The following is a 20,879-nucleotide window of genomic DNA, read 5'->3' on the forward strand; positions in this document are numbered from 1 at the left end:
GAAACCCAGGCAACATTCTAGTAAATCTCCTCTGTACTCTCTCAATTTTGTTGACATCCTTCCTATAATTAGGCGACCAAAATTGTACACCATACTCCAGAATTGGCCTCACCAATGCCTTGTACAATTTTAACATTACATCCCAACTTCTATACTCAATGCTCTGATTTATAAAGGCCAGCACACCAAAAGCTTTCTTTACCACCCTATCTACATGAGATTCCACTTTCAGGGAACTGTGCACAGTTATTCCCAGATCCCTCTGTTCACCTACATTCTTCAATTCCCTACCATTTACCATGTACGTCCTATTTTGATTTGTCCTGCCAAGATGTAGCACCTCACACTTATCAGCATTAAACTCCATCTGCCATCTTTCAGCCCACTCTTCCAACTGGCATAAATCTCTCTGTAGACTTTGAAACTCTACTTCATTACCCGCAACCCCACCTATCTTAGTATCATCTGCATACTTACTAATCCAATTTACCACACCATCATCCAGATCATTGATGTACATGACAAACAACAGTGGACCCAACACAGATCCCTGTGGCACCCCACTCGTCACTGGCCTCCAACCTGACAAACAACCATCCACCATTACTCTCTGGCATCTCCCATTCAGCCACTGTTGAATCCATCTTGCTACTCCACCATTAATACCCAACCATTGAACCTTCTTAACCAACCTTCCATGAGGAACCTTGTCAAAGGCCTTACTGAAGTCCATATACACAACATCCACTGCGTTACCCTCATCAATTTCCCGTGTAACATCTTCAAAAAATTCAAGAAGATTAGTTAAACAAGACCTTCCAGGCACAAATCCATGTTGACTGTTCCTAATCAGACCCTGTTTATCCAGATGCTTATATATATTATCTCTAAGTATTCTTTCCATTAATTTGCCCACCACTGACGTCAAACTAACAGGTCTATAATTGTTAGGTTTACTCTTAGACCCCTTTTTAAACAATGGAACAACATGCGCAGTACGCCAATCCTCCGGCACTATTCCCGTTTCTAATGACATTTGAAATATTTCTGCCATAGCCCCTGCTATTTCTACACTAACTTCCCTCAATGTCCTAGGGAATATCCTGTCCGGACCTGGAGACTTATCCACTTTTATATTTCTCAAAAGTGTCAGTACTTCCTCTTCTTTGATCCTCATAGTTTCCATAGCTACTCTACTTGTTTCCCTTACCTCACATAATTCAATATCCTTCTCCTTGGTGAATACCGAAGAAAAGAAACTGTTCAATATCTCCCCCATCTCTTTTGGCTCTGCAGATAGTTGTCCACTCTGACTCTCTAATGGACCAATTTTATCCCTCGTTATCCTTTTGCTATTAATATAGCGGTAGAAATCCCTTCGGATTTACTTTTACCTTACTTGCCAAAGCAACCTCATATCTTCTTTTAGCTTTTCTAATTTCTTTCTTAAGATTCTTTTTACATTCTTTATACTCCTCAAGCACCTCATTTACTCCATGCTATCTATAATTTTTATAGATCTCCCTCTTTTTCCGAACCAAGTGTCCAATTTCTCTTGAAAACCATGGCTCTTTACAATTTTTACGATTTCCTTTCAACCGAACAGGGACATAAAGATTCTGTACTCTTAAAATTTCACCTTTAAATGTACTCCATTTCTCTTCCACATCTTTCCCATAAAGCAAACTGTCCCAATTTACTCCTTTTAAATCCTTTCGCATCTCCTCAAAGTTAGCCTTTCTCCAATCAAAAATCTCAACCCTAGGTCCAGTTTTGTCCCTCTCCATAATTATATTGAAACTAATGGTATTGTGATCACTGGACCCGAACTGTTCCCCAACGCATACCTCTGCCACCTGACCCATCTCATTTCCTAACAGGAGGTCCAGTACCGCCCCTTCTCTAGTAGGTACTTCTATGTATTGTTGCAAAAAACTATCCTGCACACATTTTACAAACTCCAAACCATCCAGCCCATTTACAGAATGTGCTTCCCAGTCTATGTGTGGAAAATTGAAATCTCCCACAATCACTACCTTGTGCTTACTACTAATATCTGCAATCTCCTTACATATTTGTTCTTCCAATTCTCGCTCCCCATTTGGCGGTCTATAATACACCCCTATAAGTGTTGCTACCCCTTTCCCATTTCTCAGTTCCACCCAAATAGCCTCCCTAGACGAGCCCTCTAATCTATCCTGCCAAAGCACTGCAGTAATATCTTCCCTGATAAGCAATGCAACACCTCCACCTCTTGCCCCTCCAATTCTATCACACCTGAAGCAACAAAATCCTGGAATATTTAATTTCCAATCACAGCCCTCCTAATGATAGCTTGGCCAATGGTTGCTGGCAAGCGAGTGACATAATTATTTATTTTCATCTTTTTGGCAGATTAATGAATCCATACTGCTCCAACGGTTCAAAATTCAGTTCAATGCATGTGGGTTCAGTGTCAGTAGCCGGTGGGTCGGCAATTGGACGCGCTCCACGCTCAGACAAATATTATTATTCCCCTCTATCAAAATAGTGTACTGATGAACATTGTTAAGGAAAAAACAAAGAATAGCTGTTTGGCCAAAATAGTTCCCAGGTATAGGCATGGAACTGTACACCGGAAATTAATTAATACATTGAAGATGGAGAAAAGGAAAACAAAATTAGTAAGGAGACAAAAGAGACTGCAAGATACTGGAATCTTGAGCAACAAAGTGCTGGAGGAACAGTGACTCGGGCAGTATCTGTGGAGATAAATAAACAGACAATGTTTCGGGTTAGGGCCATTCTTCAGACTCAAGGGATAAGGGGGAGGAAATGGGGGGAAAAGCAGTAGGAGTTGGGCAAATCCTGGCACTTCCCTCGACTTTGCCTATTGCATTCAGTGCCTCAATGTGGCCTCCTCTATGTCCAGTTTAGTTTATTGTCACTGGAACCGAGGTACAGTGAAAAACTTTTTCTTGCGTGCCATGTTGGTAAGACCACTTCACCTAACATTTAGACTCTGCCACCAAGGCCTGCTGGAGCTTCCAGTTAGTAGCCATTTCCCATACTCCACTTCCCATACCGACCTTTCTATCCTTGACCTCCACCACAGCCAGGCCACATGAAAATTGGAAGAGCACCTCATATTCCTCTCAAAAATGCTGGAGAAACTCAGCGGGTGAGGCAGCATCTATGGAGCGAAGGAAATAGGCAACTTTTCGGGTCAAGACCCTTCTTCAGACTCAACCCGAAACGTCGCCTATTGTAGATCAGTGCATGTTCCTTTAACATAGTGACCTCACCACTACTAACCACTCCCCATTGTCTCTCGTATAATTGTAAGGTCCCCACCTCCAGCTCGCTCTCTAGCTCCAGTGATGACCACGGACAGCTATTGCATAGTGTGTGTTAGTGATTATATTAAACAACATAGTAAAAGACTCTGTGTAGGAATCAAGTCATTTTACATGGTGTCACAGCGGTAGACTCGCGTCTCCTGTTTATCGGTTTTCTTTTTATTCTTTGTTTTCTCCCAGTTGTTCCCGTCCCCTCCGTTTTTATGATGTCCAACTCCTGTCGTCGACCCGACACTTTGGTCTTTGACACGGACATTGTCCACCTGTGTTCCAGCGCGACTTTGAACATTACATAGCCATCGCTCATCCTGATGCCACCCCTGCTGTACAGGCTCACCTGCTGCTCAACCTCGCTGGCCCGGAGGCCATGGATCACTATGCTTCGTTTGACTTCGCCCCCTGTGAGGACCGTCGGGACCCGGTATGTCTCATGGCTAAGTTCACTGCCCTCTGTGATATCCCTACCAATAACATTATCGAGCGCTTTAAATTCTTCCAGAGGCGGTAGATTCCCGGCGAGCATATTGACGCTTTTATTGCCTCTTTGCGTCATATGGCTCGGCGCTAACGCCTTGAAATGATCTCCACGGAGAAATTGATCAGGGATGTCCTGGTCAATGGTCTCCTGAACGCTAAGCTGCGTGACGAGCTCCTCCTGAAACCAGATTTGACATTACGGGATGCCATGCATGCCACTCGTATGGCCTCTGCTGTTGGCTCCATGTCTCAACCGGTGTCCCAGGACATTAATTTTACCGGTGCAGCTGGCCGCCAGCAGAACACTGGTCCGCCACGACGTAACCCCACTGCCCTGCCCGCTAAGGTCACAACCACCCCACGCCGTTGCCCCAATTGTAATTTTTCTTCTCATCAATTCAACGTTTGCCCCGCGCAGGGTAAGACTTGTAATTCCTGGTGCAAACTGAACCACTTTTCGGCAGCTTCTCGGTCCCGTGGGAAGCCGGTCCCTGCTCCAAGGAGGAATTTAAACAACCTTGCAGATTCTGATAGCGCGCTGGGTTCCCAGTACCAGTCGGATGAACTCCCAGACTCTGATACGAGCTCCTCCCATGGCGATTCAACGGTGTTTTCGCTTTTGGGTGCACCTGCTCCGATAACAGATCCCTCTGTGCATGTTACTGTGAATGGCCATTCATTTTCAGCCAAGGTCGATACTGGTGCCTTCGCCAATGTTATGTCTATCAGCCTCTTCAAGCAGATAAGATCTGGTGAGAGAGTTACTCCCGGTGACACCCGCCTTCATGCCTATGGGGGAGGTGTTCTGGTTCCAGTGGGGAAGGCCACGCTTATCTGCACAGTCCTTGAGACCTCTCGGCCCCTGACTTTCCACCTGCTGGATTCTGACCACGTTACCCTGCTGGGCGCCCGTGTGTGCCAGGACCTTGGTTTGGTTTCCTTCCACCGCGGAATTCACCTGGTGCAGGCCCCCATGGACCCCCTGAGCGAATACCCCGACCGTTTTGATGACATTTTGGGCAAATTGCCCTGTGACTATAAGATTGTTGTCGACCCGAGTGTCGACCCGGTGATTCGACCGGCCCACCGCGTCTCCTTTGCAATGAAGGGCCGCGTGGAGTCTACTCTGCGCGATATGGTGACCATGGGCATCCTCAAGGAGGTGAGCGCTCCCACCAGGTGCGTCTCCACCATGGTCGTCGCTGCCAAGAAGGACAAGAGCGAGATCCGGATCTGCATTAACCCCAAGGACCTAAACCTTGCCATCAAGCGCCCCCACTACCCCATGAGGACGGTAGAGGACGTTGCTGCACAGGTCGGCCCTGCCACTGTCTTCTCTGTCCTAGACGCCAAGAGCTCCTTCTGGCAGATCCCTCTGGATGAACGCTCCTCATTCCTCACTACCTTCAGCACTCCCTTCGGCCGGTTCCGTTTCCTCCGCATGCCGTTTGGGATCAACTCGGCTAGCGAGGTTTTCCAGCGCACCATGGAACAGCTGTTTGCCGGGTTACCGTGCACCATCATCGTGGATGACATCCTGGTGTACGGGAGGGACGTTGCTGAGCACGACCTGAACCTCCGCAAAGTCCTCGACAGGGCTCGTGAGATCAATCTCTAGCTCAACCCAATGAAGTGTCGGTTCCGAGTCCCGGAAGTCACTTACGTTGGCCATGTTTTCACGGCAGGGGGTCTGAAGCCCGACCCCCAGAAAACATCAGCAGTCACAGATATGCCCGCTCCTACTGACGTTCCCGGCCTGCAGCGCTTCCTGGGCATGGTCAATTACTTGGGTAAGTTCATACTCGACCTCAGTGAACTGAGTGCCCCCCTGAGGGAGCTGATCAAGAAGGATTCCGCATGGGTCTGGCTCCCGCATCACCAGTCGGCGTTCATGGCTCTGAAGTCCAAGCTCGCACACACGCCGACTCTCAAGTTCTTCGATCTGCACAGACCAATTGTCCTCACTTGTGATGCCTCTAAGTTCGGTCTCGGTGCCGCTTGCCTGCAGCTTTATGACGGCCTGCAGCTACCTGTCTCCTACGCTTCTCGCACCATGACCCCTGCCGAGCAACGTTATGCCCAGATCGAGAAGGAGCTACTTGCCGTGGTGTTCGCTTGCTCCAAGTTCAAGGACTACATTCTGGGCAACACCTTCACCATTGAGACTGACCACCAGCCGCTGGTCACTATTTTGAACAAGCCTATCCATGTCGCCTCTTCCCGGTTGCAGCGGATGATGCTGCAGCTCCAGCGTTTCACGTTCCAGATTGGGTACCGCAAGGGCAAAGATACGTTTGTGGCCGACACCTTGTCCCGTGCGCCGCTCCCTTCCGTTGCCCGCCACCCATACGAATCGTCTGACCTGATGGTACTGAACGTTAACATTGTTCCTTCACAGCAGATGCAGTCCCTGGTCAAACACACTGCTGATGATCCTGCCCTGCAACAACTTGCGGACGTTATCCGCTGTGGTTGGCCTGACCGACCCTCTTCCCAGCCTGCTGGTGCGGTGCCCTACTTCCTGGTTTGGGATGAACTGGTGCTGCACGACGGCGTGGTGGTGAAGGGTCACAAGGTCGTGGTGCCGACCGCCCTGCGGGATCATTACTTCCAGTCTGCTCACAGCGGCCACCCCGGGGTGGAGGCCACTTTGTCCCAGGCCCAGAGCGAATTCTTCTGACCAGGTATGGCTCAAGACATCCGTGACAGGGTCTCCGCTTGCGCTGCCAAATGGCGTGGCAAACACTTCCTGGTCCTGATGGACTCATATTCCAGTTGGTTTGAGGTGGATCAGCTGCCTTCCATCACCTCTGCCGCCGTCATCGGGAAGCTTCGCTGCCACTTTTCCACCTTTGGATCCCCGGTGACCCTCCAATCGGACAACGGCAGCCAGTTCTCCAGCACCGGGTTCCGTGCCTTCGCTGCCCGTTGGAACTTTCGCCACATCACCAGCAGCCCCGAGTATCCTCAAAGCAACGGACTTGCGGAACGGGCCGTCCACAGTGCCAAGGCGCTGCTGGAACACTGCCGCCTTTCCCATTCCGACTTCTACCTTGCCCTGCTCAACCTCCGCAACATTTCCCGCGACCCCGCGCTCGGTTCCCCTGCCCAGCGCCTCATGTCCCGCACCACTAGACCACCTCTCCCTGTCTCACAACAGTCCCTCAAACCCTCGGTCCAGAACCCTGCCGCTGTCACAGAGCGCATCATCGAAAAGAAAGCCATCCAGAAGCGCTCCTTTGACAAGTCGGCCCGGCCGCTTCCACGGCTATTCCCGGGCCAGGTGGTTCGGGTGCAGTCCCCCTCCGGCCACTACCAGCTGGCCGTAGTGGTTGGCAATGCCGGCTCTCCCCGGTCTTACCTCGTCGACTACGAGGGCACTATCTACCGTCGGTCTCGCCAGCACCTCCTGCTCGTTAACGAGCCTACTCCGCCTCCCGCGGACCCGTTCCAGCCACCTATCCCTTCCACTCTGTCCCTGTCACTCCTCGCATGCCGCGGAAACTGCCCTTCCAGCTCTCTATGCCCCGCACTCACAAGCCTCTTTCCCCTGCCTCGCCGGCCTGCGTGCCCATCTCCCCTCGCAGTTCTCCTCCTTCTCCTGTCCTTTCACCGCCCGGGTTTCCCACCGCTGTCCCTGACTCCGTCCCTTCTGCTCCTGCGGTTGAGGGGGAGTGCGGTTTGCGCACCCGCTTTGGCCGGTTGGTCAAGCCGCCTGTCCGTTACGGGGAGCTCGCGTAGCTGTGCTATGACACCATTAACTGTTCCCGGCGCGGTTTGTAATCCTAGCGTATGAGCCGTGGTCGCTCTGTGCATTGCCATGCTTTTATTTCTAAGAGGAGGGATGTAGATCAGTGCATGTTCCTTTAACATAGTGACCTCACCACTACTAACCACTCCCCATTGTCTCTAGTATAATTGTAGTGTCCCCACCTCCAGCTCGCTCTCTAGCTCCAGTGATGACCACGGACAGCTATTGAAACAATTAGTAAAAGACTCTGTGTAGGAATCAAGTCATTTTACACCTATTTCCTTCGCTCCATAGATGCCTTCTCACCCGCTGAGTTTCTCCAACATTTTTGTCTACCTTCGATGTTTCTCCAACATCTTGTCTACCCCCCCCCCCCCACCTCTGTGCACACATTCCCCCCTCTGCCCCATCACCCTGTTCCTGTCAACTCTACTTCTGCTCATCTTCCATACCTCCCTACTCCAGTCTCCCTTTCACCTTTATCCCCCTCGTTCTCCTTACACCCCCACTCCCTTCCATCCAAATCCCTCCCAGCAGCATTACATTTCACCCCTTTCTTCTTCTTTCCTTATCTGACATCCTTGTGTCTCCATTTCACCTCGAGCCTTTATTCCTATCTCCAGCCATTTTCCAATCACCCTCTCTTCAACTGTATCTAACTATTATTTGTCAAGCTATGTCCCATGCCTTCCCCAGGTTTCTCCCCTCACTCCATCAGTCTGAAGGGCCTCCAAGCTGAAACATCCTCTACCAATTTCATAGAAACATAGAAATTAGGTGCAGGAGTAGGCCATTCGGCCCTTCGAGCCTGCACCGCCATTCAATATGATCATGGCTGATCATCCAACTCAGTATCCCGTACCTGCCTTCTCTCCATATCCCCTGATCCCCTTAGCCACAAGGGCCACATCTAACTCCCTCTTAAATATAGCCAATGAACTGGCCTCAACTACCCTCTGTGGCAGAGAGTTCCAGAGATTCACCACTCTCTGTGTGAAAAAAGTTCTTTCTCATCTCGGTTTTAAAGGATTTCCCCCTTATCCTTAAGCTGTGACCCCTTGTCCTGGACTTCCCTAACATCGGGAACAATCTTCCTGCATCTAGCCTGTCCAACCCCTTAAGAATTTTGTTAGTTAATATTTGTAAGTAATATTTCCCTCCATAGATGCTGCCTGACCCACTGGGTTCCTCCAGCTCGAGAAAACTAGCAAAGCTCATTAGAATCCACACTTTTCCTGAAATGAAGGGTTTGTTACAATGGGCAGATCTACTTTCCTGTTTAATTCAACTTAATTCAAGAGAAAAGTGAAAGGAAAGACCATACTGGAGTAGCATTGCAAGCTGTCGCTGTGATAATTGTGTTTAAGAAGGAGCTGCAGATGCTGGAAAATCGAAGGTAGACAAAAGTGCTGGAGAAACTCAGCGGGTGCAGCAGCATCTATGGTGCAAAGGAAATAGGCAACGTTTCGGCCCGAAACGTTGCCTATTTCCTTCGCTCCATAGATGCTGCTGCACCCGCTGAGTTTCTCCAGCACTTTTGTCTACCTTCGCTGTGATAATAGTGTTGAGTAAGAATGTGCAGAGTGGCAATGCTCAGATAAGTCGTTGGTGTTTATTACATTTGTAACTAAGTGAAACTAAATAAACATCATTCTTCCAAACAAAAAAAACCTTTATTGCTTACTTGATAATCGGATGGGCTCGCAGCCGTCAGGGGAACAGTTTGGTACACAACCACGACGTTGCCCAGAAGGCCTTGGGCACGAACTACAAGCAATCCGAGTGAACCAACCTCCTCCTTCACGGTAACACTCGGTACAGAGACCGCAGGCGAGACAATTACATTTGTTCCCGGTGGTGGTCCAGTGGAAAACTGCAGTAAACCTGCAAACACATTACAGTAGATGTAACATTTCCTAGAGACACAAGCGAATGCAAATGTTGCAAACTGAAGCAAAAAAAAAAACACAAACTGCTCGAGGGAATGAACAGGCCAAGCACCATCTGTGGATGCAGAAAGTTGGGCCACGTTTTGGGTTAAGAATTCTGAGCTTTACATGGTTAGCTTGGTTTTATATGTTTAATGGTTGATTGTAGATTTTTCAGGTTCTAAATTACAATTTAATACAATTACATTCTGAGGTGTTTGTGATTTAGGTTGCATGAGCTATCCTGCTCTGGGAAGGGAAACGGACATTGGCTGATATTGGAAATTTGCTCAATTCTGGCAGAATAATCTGAAGCATTCATGCCAGCTAGATATCATATAACCATATAACAATTACAGCACGGAAACAGGCCATCTCGGCCCTTCTAGTCCATGCCGAACACTTATTTTACCCTAGTCCCATCTACCTGCACTCAGACCATAACCCTCCATTCCTTTCCCATCCATATACCTATCCAATTTATTTTTAAATAATAAAATCGAACCTGCCTCCACCACTTCCACTGGAAGTTCATTCCACACAGCCACCACTCTCTGAGTAAAGAAGTTCCCCCTCGTATTACCCCTAAACTTCTGTCCCTTAATTCTCGTCATGTCCTCTTGTTTGAATCTTCCCTATTCTCAATGGGAAAAGCTTTTCCACGTCAACTCTGTCTATCCCTCTCATCATTTTAAAGACCTCTATCAAGTCCCCCGTTAACCTTCTGCGCTCCAAAGAATAAAGCCCTAACTTGTTCAACCTTTCTCTGTAACTTAGTTGCTGAAACCCAGGCAACATTCTAGTAAATCTCCTCTGTATTCTCTCTCTCTATTTTGTTGACATCCTTCCTATAATTATGCAACCAAAATTGTACACCATACTAAAGAATTGGCCTCACCAATGCCTTGTACAATTTTAACTTTACATCCCAACTTCTATACTCAATGCTCTGATTTATAAAGGCCATCCTTTCCCCTTGCATAATTGTCGGGGCATTTTAGTTCCACTTCTTCAGGTTTTCAAGCTTCAATTTAATTCTCAGTTTTAATATTAATTTAAGAGATTATATGGGACTGTATTTAACTACGAACAGAAATTGACAATAGCCATTATAAGCATAACACCCTCTTACCCCAAGTACAAGCTTTACCATCCAAAAATTTGAGATACAGAATAAATTTCACTTACATAGAATTTATGAGCAAAAGAGTGAACAAATAGAGGATTCTTTCTCAAATCTTCTATTTTGATGCATGCACAAGTCGCATGGCTTTGTGTCACATTTTGACATTACAAACTGTTTTCCCACCCTGTCCAGTCCTGAACCTTTCTGAACTAACGATTGAAAAATGTTTCAAATATTACAACAGTAATATTCATTAACAGTCCAACAGTCAGTTTCTCTGAGTACTCAGGCCCATAGAATCATTGAGCAATACAGCGCGATAACAGGCCCTTCAGCCCAACACATCCATGCTGACCATGTTGCCTGACTGAGCTGGTCATACTTGCCTGTGCCTGGCCACTATCTCTCCAAACCACTCCTATCTAGGCACCTGTCCTAGTGTCTTGCAAATTTCACAGTTGTACCCTCTTATACATAGAAACAGAGGTGCAGGAGTAGGCCTTCGAGGCAGCACAGCCATTCAATATGATCATGGCTGATCATCTAAAATCAGTACCGTTATTGCTTTTTCCCCATATCCCTTAACTCCTTTAGCCCTAAGAGCTAATCTAACTCTCTGTTGAAAACATGCAGTGAATTGGCCTCCACTGCCTTCTGTGGCAGAGAATTCCAGATTCACAATTCTGGGTGAAGAAATTTGTCCTCAACTCAGTCCTAAATAGACTACCCCTTACGCTTAAACTGTGACCCCTGGTTCTGGACTACCCCAATATCGGGAACATTTTTCCTGCATCAAGCCTGTCCAATCCTTTAAGAATTATATTTTTTCCATAAGGCTCCCTCTCATTCTTCTAAATTCCAGTGAATACAAACCCGGTCAACCCATTCTTTCATCATATGCTAGTCCTGCCATCCCCGGAATTAACCTGGCGAACCTACACTGCACTCCTGCAACGGCAATAATGTCCTTCCTCAAATTAGGAGAAAACAATTGCACACAATACTCCAGGTGTGGTCTCACCAAGACCCTGTACAACTGCAGTAGAACCTCCTTGCTCCTAAATTCAAATCCTCTCGCAATAAAGGCCAACATGCCATTAGCTTTCTTCACTGCCTGCTGTACCTGCATGCTTACTGTCAGTGACTGATGTACAAGCACACCCAGGTCTCGTTGCACCTTCCCTTTTCCTAATCTGACACTATTCAGATAATAATCTGCCTTCCTGTTCTTGCCAGCAAAGTGGATAACCTCACATTTACCACATTATACTGCATCTGCCATGCATCTGCACACTTACACAACCAATCCAAGTCACCCTGTAGCCTCATAGCATCCTCATCGCAGCTCACAATGCCACCCAGCTTTGTGTCATCCACAAACTTGGAGATGTCACATTTAATTCCCTCGTCTAAACCGTTAATATATATTGTAAATAACTGGGGTCCCAGCAGTGAGCCTTGCGGCACCCGTTAATTTCTACTCTTTGCTTCCTGTCTGCCAACCAGTTCTCTAGCCATGTCAATAACTTATCCCCAATACTGTGTGCTCCAATTTTGCACACTAATCTCTTGTGTGGGACTTTGTGAAAGGCTTTTTGAAAGTCCAGATACACCACATCCACTGGCTCTCCCTTATCCATTCTACTTGTTATATCATCAACATTTTTCAGATTAGTCAAGCATGATTTCCCCTTCATAAATCCATGTTGACTTTGACCGATCTTGTCACTGTAAGGCTAACCGGTCTATAATTCCCCGTTTTCTCTCTCCATCCTTTCTTAGAAAGTGGAGTTACATTGGCTACCCTCCACTCCATAGGAACTAATCCAAAGTCGAGGAAAATGATCACCAATGCATCCACAATTTCTAGGGCCACCTCCTTGAGTAGTCTGGAGCGCAGACCATCAGGCCCTGGGGATTTATCTCCCTTCAGTCCAAACAGTTTACCTAACATCATTTCCTGACTAATGTCGATTCCTTTCAGTTCATTCCTCCCACTACATCCTCGGTCCCCTAGTATTTCTGGGAGATTGTTAGTGTCTTCCTTAGTGAAGACAGAACAAAAGTACTTGTTTAACTGTTCTGACGTTTCCTTGTTTCCAATTATAAATTCACCCGTCTCCGACTGTAAGGCACCTACATTTGTCTTCACTAATATTTTCATTTTTACATATTTAAAGAAGTTTTAGTCAGTTTTTATATTCCCCACAAGCTTTCTTTCATGTTCTTTTTTCCCCTCTTAATTAACCCCTTTATTGAGTTCTAAATTTCTCCCAGTCCTCCGGTCTGCTGCTTCCTCTGGCCAATCGATATGCCTCTTCCTTGGATTTAACACTATCCTTGATGTCCCTCATTAGCCACAGTTGAGCCACTTTTTCTATTTTATATTTTCACCCAGACAGGGATGAACAATTTCTGGAGTTCATCCTGCAGACTTTAAATCTTTGCCATTGCATCTCCACCGTCAACCTTTCAAGTATAGTTTGCCAGTCTATCCTAGCCAATTCCTGTCTCATACCTACCAAGTCTGCTTTCTTCAAGTTCAGGCCCTCAGTCTCTGAATTAACTGTGTCTCTCTCCATCCTAATGCAGAACTCCACCATATTATGGTCACTGGTGCCCAAGGGGCTTTGCACAACAAGATCGCTAACTAATTCTTACTCATTACACTATACTCAGCCTAAGATAGCCTGTCCTCTTGTCGGTTCTTCTACATATTGGTTGAAAAAAAAAAAACATCCTGTGTACACTCAAGGAAATCCTCCTCCTCTGCACTATCACCAATTTGGTTGGCCAAATCTATATGTGGATTAATGTCACCCATGATAACTGCTGTACCTTTGCTACATGCATCCCTAATTTCCTGCTTGATGCTATACCCAACCTCCCTACTGCTGTTTGGTGGTCTGTATACGTCCAACAAGCATGTTCTGCCCTTTCACAGTTCTACCCATACAGATTATACAGCATCCAATCTCCTTGCTATTGCATTAATCTTCTCTTTAACCTGCAATGCCACCCCACCTCCTCTTCCTTTCTGTCTATCCTTCCTGAATATTGAAAACCCCTGAATGTTTAGCTCCCAGCCTTGGTCACCCTGGAGCCATGTCTATGTAATTCCAACTTTATCATATTCCTTAACTACTAACTGCAGATTCAATTTACCCACCTTATTACGAATGCTCCTCGCATTAAGGCACATGGCTTTCAGGTTTGTTTTTCTTATCTCCCTTCTACCTTTTGCTTCTGTCCTCCTTTTATGTCCCTCTGTCTCCTTGCATTGGTCCCCATCCCCCTGCCTTGTTAGTTTACATGTGATCGTTCCTACACTCTTTCCTGTTAACTGCACGCATACGCTTCCACAATGTTGACTCCACCCCCCCCACTGTTTAGTTTAAACCCACCTGTATAACACTAGCAAACCTGCCTGCCTGAATGTTGGTCCCCTCCAATTAAGGTGCAACCCGTCCCTTTTGTACAGGTCACCCCTGCCCCAGAAGAGATTCCAGTGATCCAGAAATCTAAATCTCTGCTCTCTGCACCAACTCCTCAGCCACGCATCCCCCATATCTCCTTGTTCCTACCCTCACTAACATGAGATACTGGAAGCCAACCAGAGATAACTACTCTAGAAGTCCTTCTTTTCAGCCTCCTACCCAGTTCTCTATACTCACGTTGCAGACCTCCTTACCCACGTCATTTGTGCCTACATGCACAACTACTTCCGGCTTCTCACCTTCCCTCTCGAGGATATTGTGAAGTGGGTCTGAGACGTCTTGGACCTTGGCTCTGGGGAGGCAACACACCATCCTCGAATCTCGCCCGTCTCCACAGAATCTACTGTCCGCACCTGACAATGGAGTCACCCACCACTGTGGCTCTGCCTGACGTCAGTCTCGCCGGTCGAGTCTCAGTGCCGGGATTCTTGTCACAGTCCTGTCTGCCGCTCGGACTGTAAATGCCGTCTGCCCCGACAGCTCCCAAGAGGGTGTGCCTGTTTTCAAGAGGTACCTCCACCTAAGTCTCCTGTACTCATTTCATTCCCTCTCTTTCCGTCTCGAACCATCTCACCTCCTGTACTCTTGGCGTGATGACCTGACTGTAGGTCCTGTCCGGGAAGCTTTCATCTTCCCGGAAGGACCGCAGGTCATCCCAGCTGCTGCTCCAGTTCCCTATCTAGCTCCCTGAGGAGCTGCATCTGGACACAGTTCCCACAGGTTTAGTGGTCAGTGGCACCAGCAGTGCCCGGACTTCCCACATCCTGTAACAAACGCACTGTTGTTTCTGCCATCACAAGTTTAAATATTTAACTTAAACATTTAATTATACACACACACACACACACACAACCGATTAAATGTAGTTTCTTCGCCTCAGCCTCTGAGCCAAAGACTCTTGAGCCAAAGCCACTGGAGTCAAAGACTCGCACTTTACCTCTCCAAGGCACCTCATTTTGTATTTCCTCGGACAACTCATTCCACACATCTAAGATGAAAAAGTTAGCATTCGGGTCCTTGATAAATCCTACCCCTTTCACCTTAAAACTATTTTCTCTATTGTCCCCCTCAACACTGGGGGAAAGACTCTGGTTATTCACCATATCTGTGTTCCCCTTTACGCTATAAACCTCATTAAAACGTCACCCCTCAGGAATCAAACTCCAGGAGAAAAAGTTGTACACTATCTTATAACTCAATCCCTCGAGGCCTTGTAACCTTTTCTTTGCATCCTTCCCAGCTTAATGACATTCATAGAAACATAGAAACATAGAAATTAGGTGCAGGAGTAGGCCATTCGGCCCTTCGAGCCTGCACCGCTATTCAATATGATCATGGCTGATCATCCAACTCAGTATCCCGTACCTGCCTTCTCTCCATACCCCCTGATCCACTTAGCCACAAGGGCCACATCTAACTCCCTCTTAAATATAGCCAATGAACTGGCCTTAACTACCCTCTGTGGCAGAGAGTTCCAGAGATTCACCACTCTCTGTGTGAAAAAAGTTCTTCTCATCTTGGTTTTAAAGGATTTCCCCCTTATCCTTAAGCTGTGCCCCCTTGTCCTGGACTTCCCCAACATCGGGAACAATCTTCCTGCATCTAGCCTGTCCAACCCCTTATGAATTTTGTAAGTTTCTATAAGATCCCCTCTCAGTCTCCTAAATTCTAGAGAGTATAAACCAAGTCTATCCAGTCTATTCATCGTATAGCAAGGTGTAAAAAGTAGACACATTAATCCAAAAGTACCATCCTCATACCTTTTATGCTGTAGCATAGCATTCCATCTCCTGCATTCAATACTCTGATTGATGAAGGCAAGCACACCACATGTCTTCTTCACCACCCTGTTTTCCTGTGTTGCCACTTTAATAGAACTATGTATCTGTAACCCAAGGTGTCTCTTTTCTACAACATTCCCAGTCCACAGTTTACTGTTGCAAGTTTTTTTTTGCTTTGACAACTGAAGCACATATAGTGATTATCCATGAAAAAGTATTAAATATATTAGATAGGATCGGTCTAACCAATGTTTTTTTTTTAAATTTCCTTGCTGAAGAGAAATGCTGCAGTACATATATACTCCCTCATAGACTACCTAAAATCTCAAAGGTACCTGGAAAGTTTGAACTTAACCCGTTAGCATTAGTGATGAACAGCAGGTCAACAAATTATTATTGAGTTAGTGGTTGCAACATTCTGATTATAGGCATTGCACTCTTTTCTCACAAGAAAGGAATCCTTGAAGCCAGTCACATGTTTGGTGTGGTGGGGGAGGGGGGGGGGTGGGGGAGAAGAGGAGAGTGATGTAGGTTTGGAGATCAACACAAGGATGCTTTGCATGTCAGACCACATTACAGATAATCATTAACTACTCTAATGGCAACGATTATTACTTGGACGTACACAATGCACATTTTAACATAATTACCATATGGATGGTCACTAGATTTTATTACGACTTGTGTGCTTGCTTTCTCTGGGTCTATGCTGGCCCCACTAGTTGGAGTAGAGCCCACTTTCCCGTCTCCAGAAATCGCTGAAACCAGGGAAATTATGAAGTGCTCAGCAAGCTCAGGTAAATCATCATTTAGAACATGGACATTCAAAACCTTCGAGAGAACAAAAGCACCACAATGAAAGATCAATGTCCCAGAAACAACAATTACATGGTTATAAATGGTCAACTACTTTTGAGCATCAGCTGTTAAGAGCTTTTAAAAATAGCAATACCTTTTACTAATTTAGCACATTTATGCAACAAAATCTCTTTTTTTAATTATATAAGCATTTTAATTAGTCAAGGTGAACAAAGCATATAGAACTCACTGTGCAGCACATACAAATGCAACAAATCACAAATGGAATAAAGGAAAGGACAAATGCCTAAGTAAGTATAATAAAATAGTTTCAACTTGTTCTTTGGAGGGGAGAGCAAACTACTTTCTTTTAAAGAAAGGACCATTCCCTTCATACCTCGATTCAAGATTAATTTCAAAGTAACGCAATGCTTTTTTTTCTCACCAACGTTAACATTATTTAAACAACCATTCATGAAAATTGACAATGGGGCTTCATTACCCCAATGGTCACTCTGATAATGTAAACACACTTGGAATGCATAGGGAAGCTAAACAGAAACTCTCTGCCTCAGAGAGCGGTGGAGGCAGGTTCTCTGGATGCTTTCAAGAGGGAGCTAGATCAGACTCTTAAAAATAGCGGAGTCAGGGGATATGGGGGAGAAGGCAGGAAGGGGGTACTGATTGGGGATGATCAGCCATGATCACATTGAATGGCGGTGGTGGCCTGCACCTATTGTCTATTGTATAATGAGCAAAAAAAAACCTGCTGAAGAAACACAACACGTCAGGCAGCACCTGTGGAGAGAAATGAACAGTGGACATTTTTACTCCAGATTCCAGCATTTGCAGTCTTTTGTGCCTCGAAGCATGAAAGGGTTCAGAAAAAATTACGAGGATGTTGCCAGGACTCGAGGTTCTAAGCTATAGGGAGATGTTGAGTAGGTTGGGTCTCTATTCCTTGGAGCACAGGTGGATGAGGGGCGATCCTATAGAGGTGGATAAAATCATGAGAGGAATAAATCGGGTAGATGCCCACAACCTCTTGTCCAGAGGAGGGGAATTGAAAACCAGAGGACATAGGCTCAAGGTGAAGGGGAAAAGATTTAATAGGAATCTGAGGGGTGACTTTTTTCACACAAAGGGTTGTGGGTGTGTGGAACAAGCTGCCAGAGGAGGTAGTTGAGGCTGGCACTATCCCGACATACAAGAAACAGTTTGACAGGTACCTGGATAGGACAAGTTGAGGGATATGGACCAAACGTGGGCAGGTGGGACTAGTGCAGCAGGGACATGTATGCCGGTGTGGGCAAGTTGGGCTGAAGGGCCTGTTTCCACACTGTATCATTCTACGACTCTCTGACTGATAGCTTATTTGAAATGGTCTTTTTAATTAAAATATTGATTTTTTCCCCCCACTCTTCGAATGGATTTCAGCCCAGAATCCTATTGTAATATTTTGTTATCAATTGGCAGAACTGCAGCGTGTGGACTTCCGCCAATTAACTCATCATGATTTTTATTGTGACCATATGTTGAAAGACGTTACCAACATCCTTTAAAGCCGCTGCCCGGTAACTATCAGAAAAATATGCTCAAAGAAATTCAATAAAATCTGCAGATGCTAGAAATCTAAAGTGATATGGAAAATACTGGAAATATCAGCATATTCATAACAACCTTTTCTCTATTTCTCTTCCCATTCGTGTAGCTTGACCTGCGCAATATTCCCAGTAGAAACATAGAAACATAGAAAATAGGTGCAGGAGTAGGCCATTCGGTCCTTCGAGCCTGCACCGCCATTCAATATGATCATGGCTGATCATCCAACTCAGTATCCCGTACCTGCCTTCTCTCCATACCCCCTGATCCCTTTAGCCACAAGGGCCACATCTAACTCCCTCTTAAATATAGCCAATGAACTGTGGCCTCAACCACCTTCTGTGGCACAGAATTCCAGAGATTCACCACTCTCTGTGTGAAAAATGTTTTTTCTCATCTCGGTCCTAAAAGATTTCCCCCTTATCCTTAAACTGTGACCCCTTGTTCTGGACTTCCCCAACATCGGGAACAATCTTCCTGCATCCAGCCTGTCCAACCTCTTAAGAATTTTGTAAGTTTCTATAAGATCCCCCCTCAATCTTCTAAATTCTCGCGAGTACAAGCCGAGTCTATCCAGTCTTTCTTCATAGGAAAGTCCTGACATCCCAGGAAACGGAAATTTTTTCATCTCTTTAAATATAAATTCTGTACTGCTCGCCCCCCCCCCAAAAAAACATCTTTCATTTCTACTCAAGGCAGAACACTAAGATGTTGATTCATTCTCTGTAAACCTAGTTCTTACCTTCACATAACCAGTGATTACAGCCCTGGTGTTAACATGTAGCCAACAGCTTTCAAATAGCATGTTTCTGGAATCCAAGCCTCAATGCAGCACCATTGAGCTTGAATGCTGCCAATCTACTAATTTAATGTCCATGTTAGTTGCTACCAAATCTGCTCTGAACCTATTGTGGTCTATCACTCAATTTGCCTTCTACACATATGCATTTGCAATCAGAAATTCAAGATAACATGACATTAAAAATGAAAATTCTGCAATTACTTGGCACCATCTTATAGTGATTAAAAGTGCTATACATCTCTGCATTTAAACTTCATTTGTTGTTTAGATTTCTTTTCACCTCAGAGTTTTGCCAGGGAACAAAGGTGATAGTACCAATAGGATTGCCAAAATCACTCATATTGCTGTGGTCAAATTCAACCTGGGTGATATTGTAATTCACAAAGACAGAGTCCAAGGCGCCCCTTGTTCTTTCAACAATACATGATATTGTTGACCCTTCACTGGATGTCTGCAAGTGAAAAACAAAAGAAAGATTTGCTGGTTAACTGCACAAAACACCTTAATTTAAAGACAACTTATTATCGTTCCTTGTGAGGGAAACAGAAGCAACTTTGTGATAAAGGAAGAAATCAGTAAATAGAGCACAGTTAGATATCTATGAAGGGAAGACATTTAGGGCTAAAGTTTGCAGAATATTGCTGGAACACCAACAAGTAAGTATGTTACATTACTTACCTTCAGCGGCACTGTAGTTCTGCCACTGGCCGTGTGCGCGATTTTGGTTCCTTTGGGGGGGGGGGTTAAAACGCATTTTTTCCCTACCTTGTCCTGGATTATATATTGTTGAAGTGCAAGTTTTTGCTGAAGAATTGTTCTGACAATTCTTTTTTTTTTTTCTTCTTTTTTTAAAAATAATCACCCGAAATATTCAGCGCTGGAGTAATTTTAAAATCAGCTTCTAAAGCCGTCAACGCCGACAACGGGGACGGTATTCAGGTAAAGGAAAGCCGTTTATTTTATGTATTTCTTAAGATGCCTTTAAATCACATTTTACGTTGCGAAATGGTGATTTTTTTTCCTCATACGATCCGGCAGTATTTTTCCTGCTGATAAGGGGTATAAAATTCACCGCAACGTTCCAAATGGTCGCGTTCCAGAAAAACCCACTCGCAAGATTATTTAAATGGCCATTAATTTACAGGTATTAAACATTAAATTCATTCCATTTGGCCTATAAATCCATGACAATGAGATTTAAAAATTATGTTACATTGTGAATTATTGTGTCAATGTTATTTGGATACTTAGGCTACTTAAAAATGTTAATCTATTCTTAAGAAATTGATAGACGTTTAGATCTAGTAATTGAATTTTGTAATTAGCTAAAATTAGGTAACTAACTAATTAAACACTTTAATTTCAAGTCATCTAAGTAAGATTGTTTCATATTTGTTTCAGAATGCTTCAATCTATAATAACTGAAAATGTCTTTCAGTTCTCTTAATTTTTATGAAAGTTATGGGCTTTTCACTGTCCTCGATCACAGCTTTTGTGTTAAGTCAATGGAAAAGCAATAGGGAACAAGATGCTAATTTCCGAGTATGAAAATGGCCTTAACTTTTTTAATATTGAAGATATGAAAGTGAATTAGGTGTCAAATTAAACTTCTTTTTATGCTTTATCTGATGGGATAAATTACAGACTTGATTTTTTAAATCTCAAAATTTTGTAACATTGCTACAACAAGGTGCAAGGATGTGTTCATCATTGGTCTACTTTTGTTTTCTGCATACATGCTTAATTTTAGACTTAACCACTTGAAATTTTCCAATACAG

General features: G+C 45.1%; 1 protein-coding gene across 1 annotated transcript in view; it reads right to left on the reverse strand.

Moving 5' to 3' along the window:
* Nucleotides 1–20,879, reverse strand: part of LOC129695907 (adhesion G-protein coupled receptor V1-like) — a 491,758-nt gene that overhangs the window by 388,825 nt on the left and 82,054 nt on the right. The window contains exons 22-24 of the mRNA XM_055633356.1: nucleotides 19,381–19,551; nucleotides 16,549–16,729; nucleotides 9,251–9,450 (exon numbers count right to left, since the gene is read on the reverse strand). Of these exons, the coding sequence (XP_055489331.1) occupies nucleotides 9,251–9,450; nucleotides 16,549–16,729; nucleotides 19,381–19,551 (552 nt within the window). The remainder of the gene's footprint in view (nucleotides 1–9,250; nucleotides 9,451–16,548; nucleotides 16,730–19,380; nucleotides 19,552–20,879) is intronic.

Source organism: Leucoraja erinacea, chromosome 3 (genome assembly GCF_028641065.1).
Source record: "Leucoraja erinacea ecotype New England chromosome 3, Leri_hhj_1, whole genome shotgun sequence".
Classification (NCBI taxonomy): Eukaryota; Metazoa; Chordata; class Chondrichthyes; order Rajiformes; family Rajidae; genus Leucoraja; species Leucoraja erinaceus.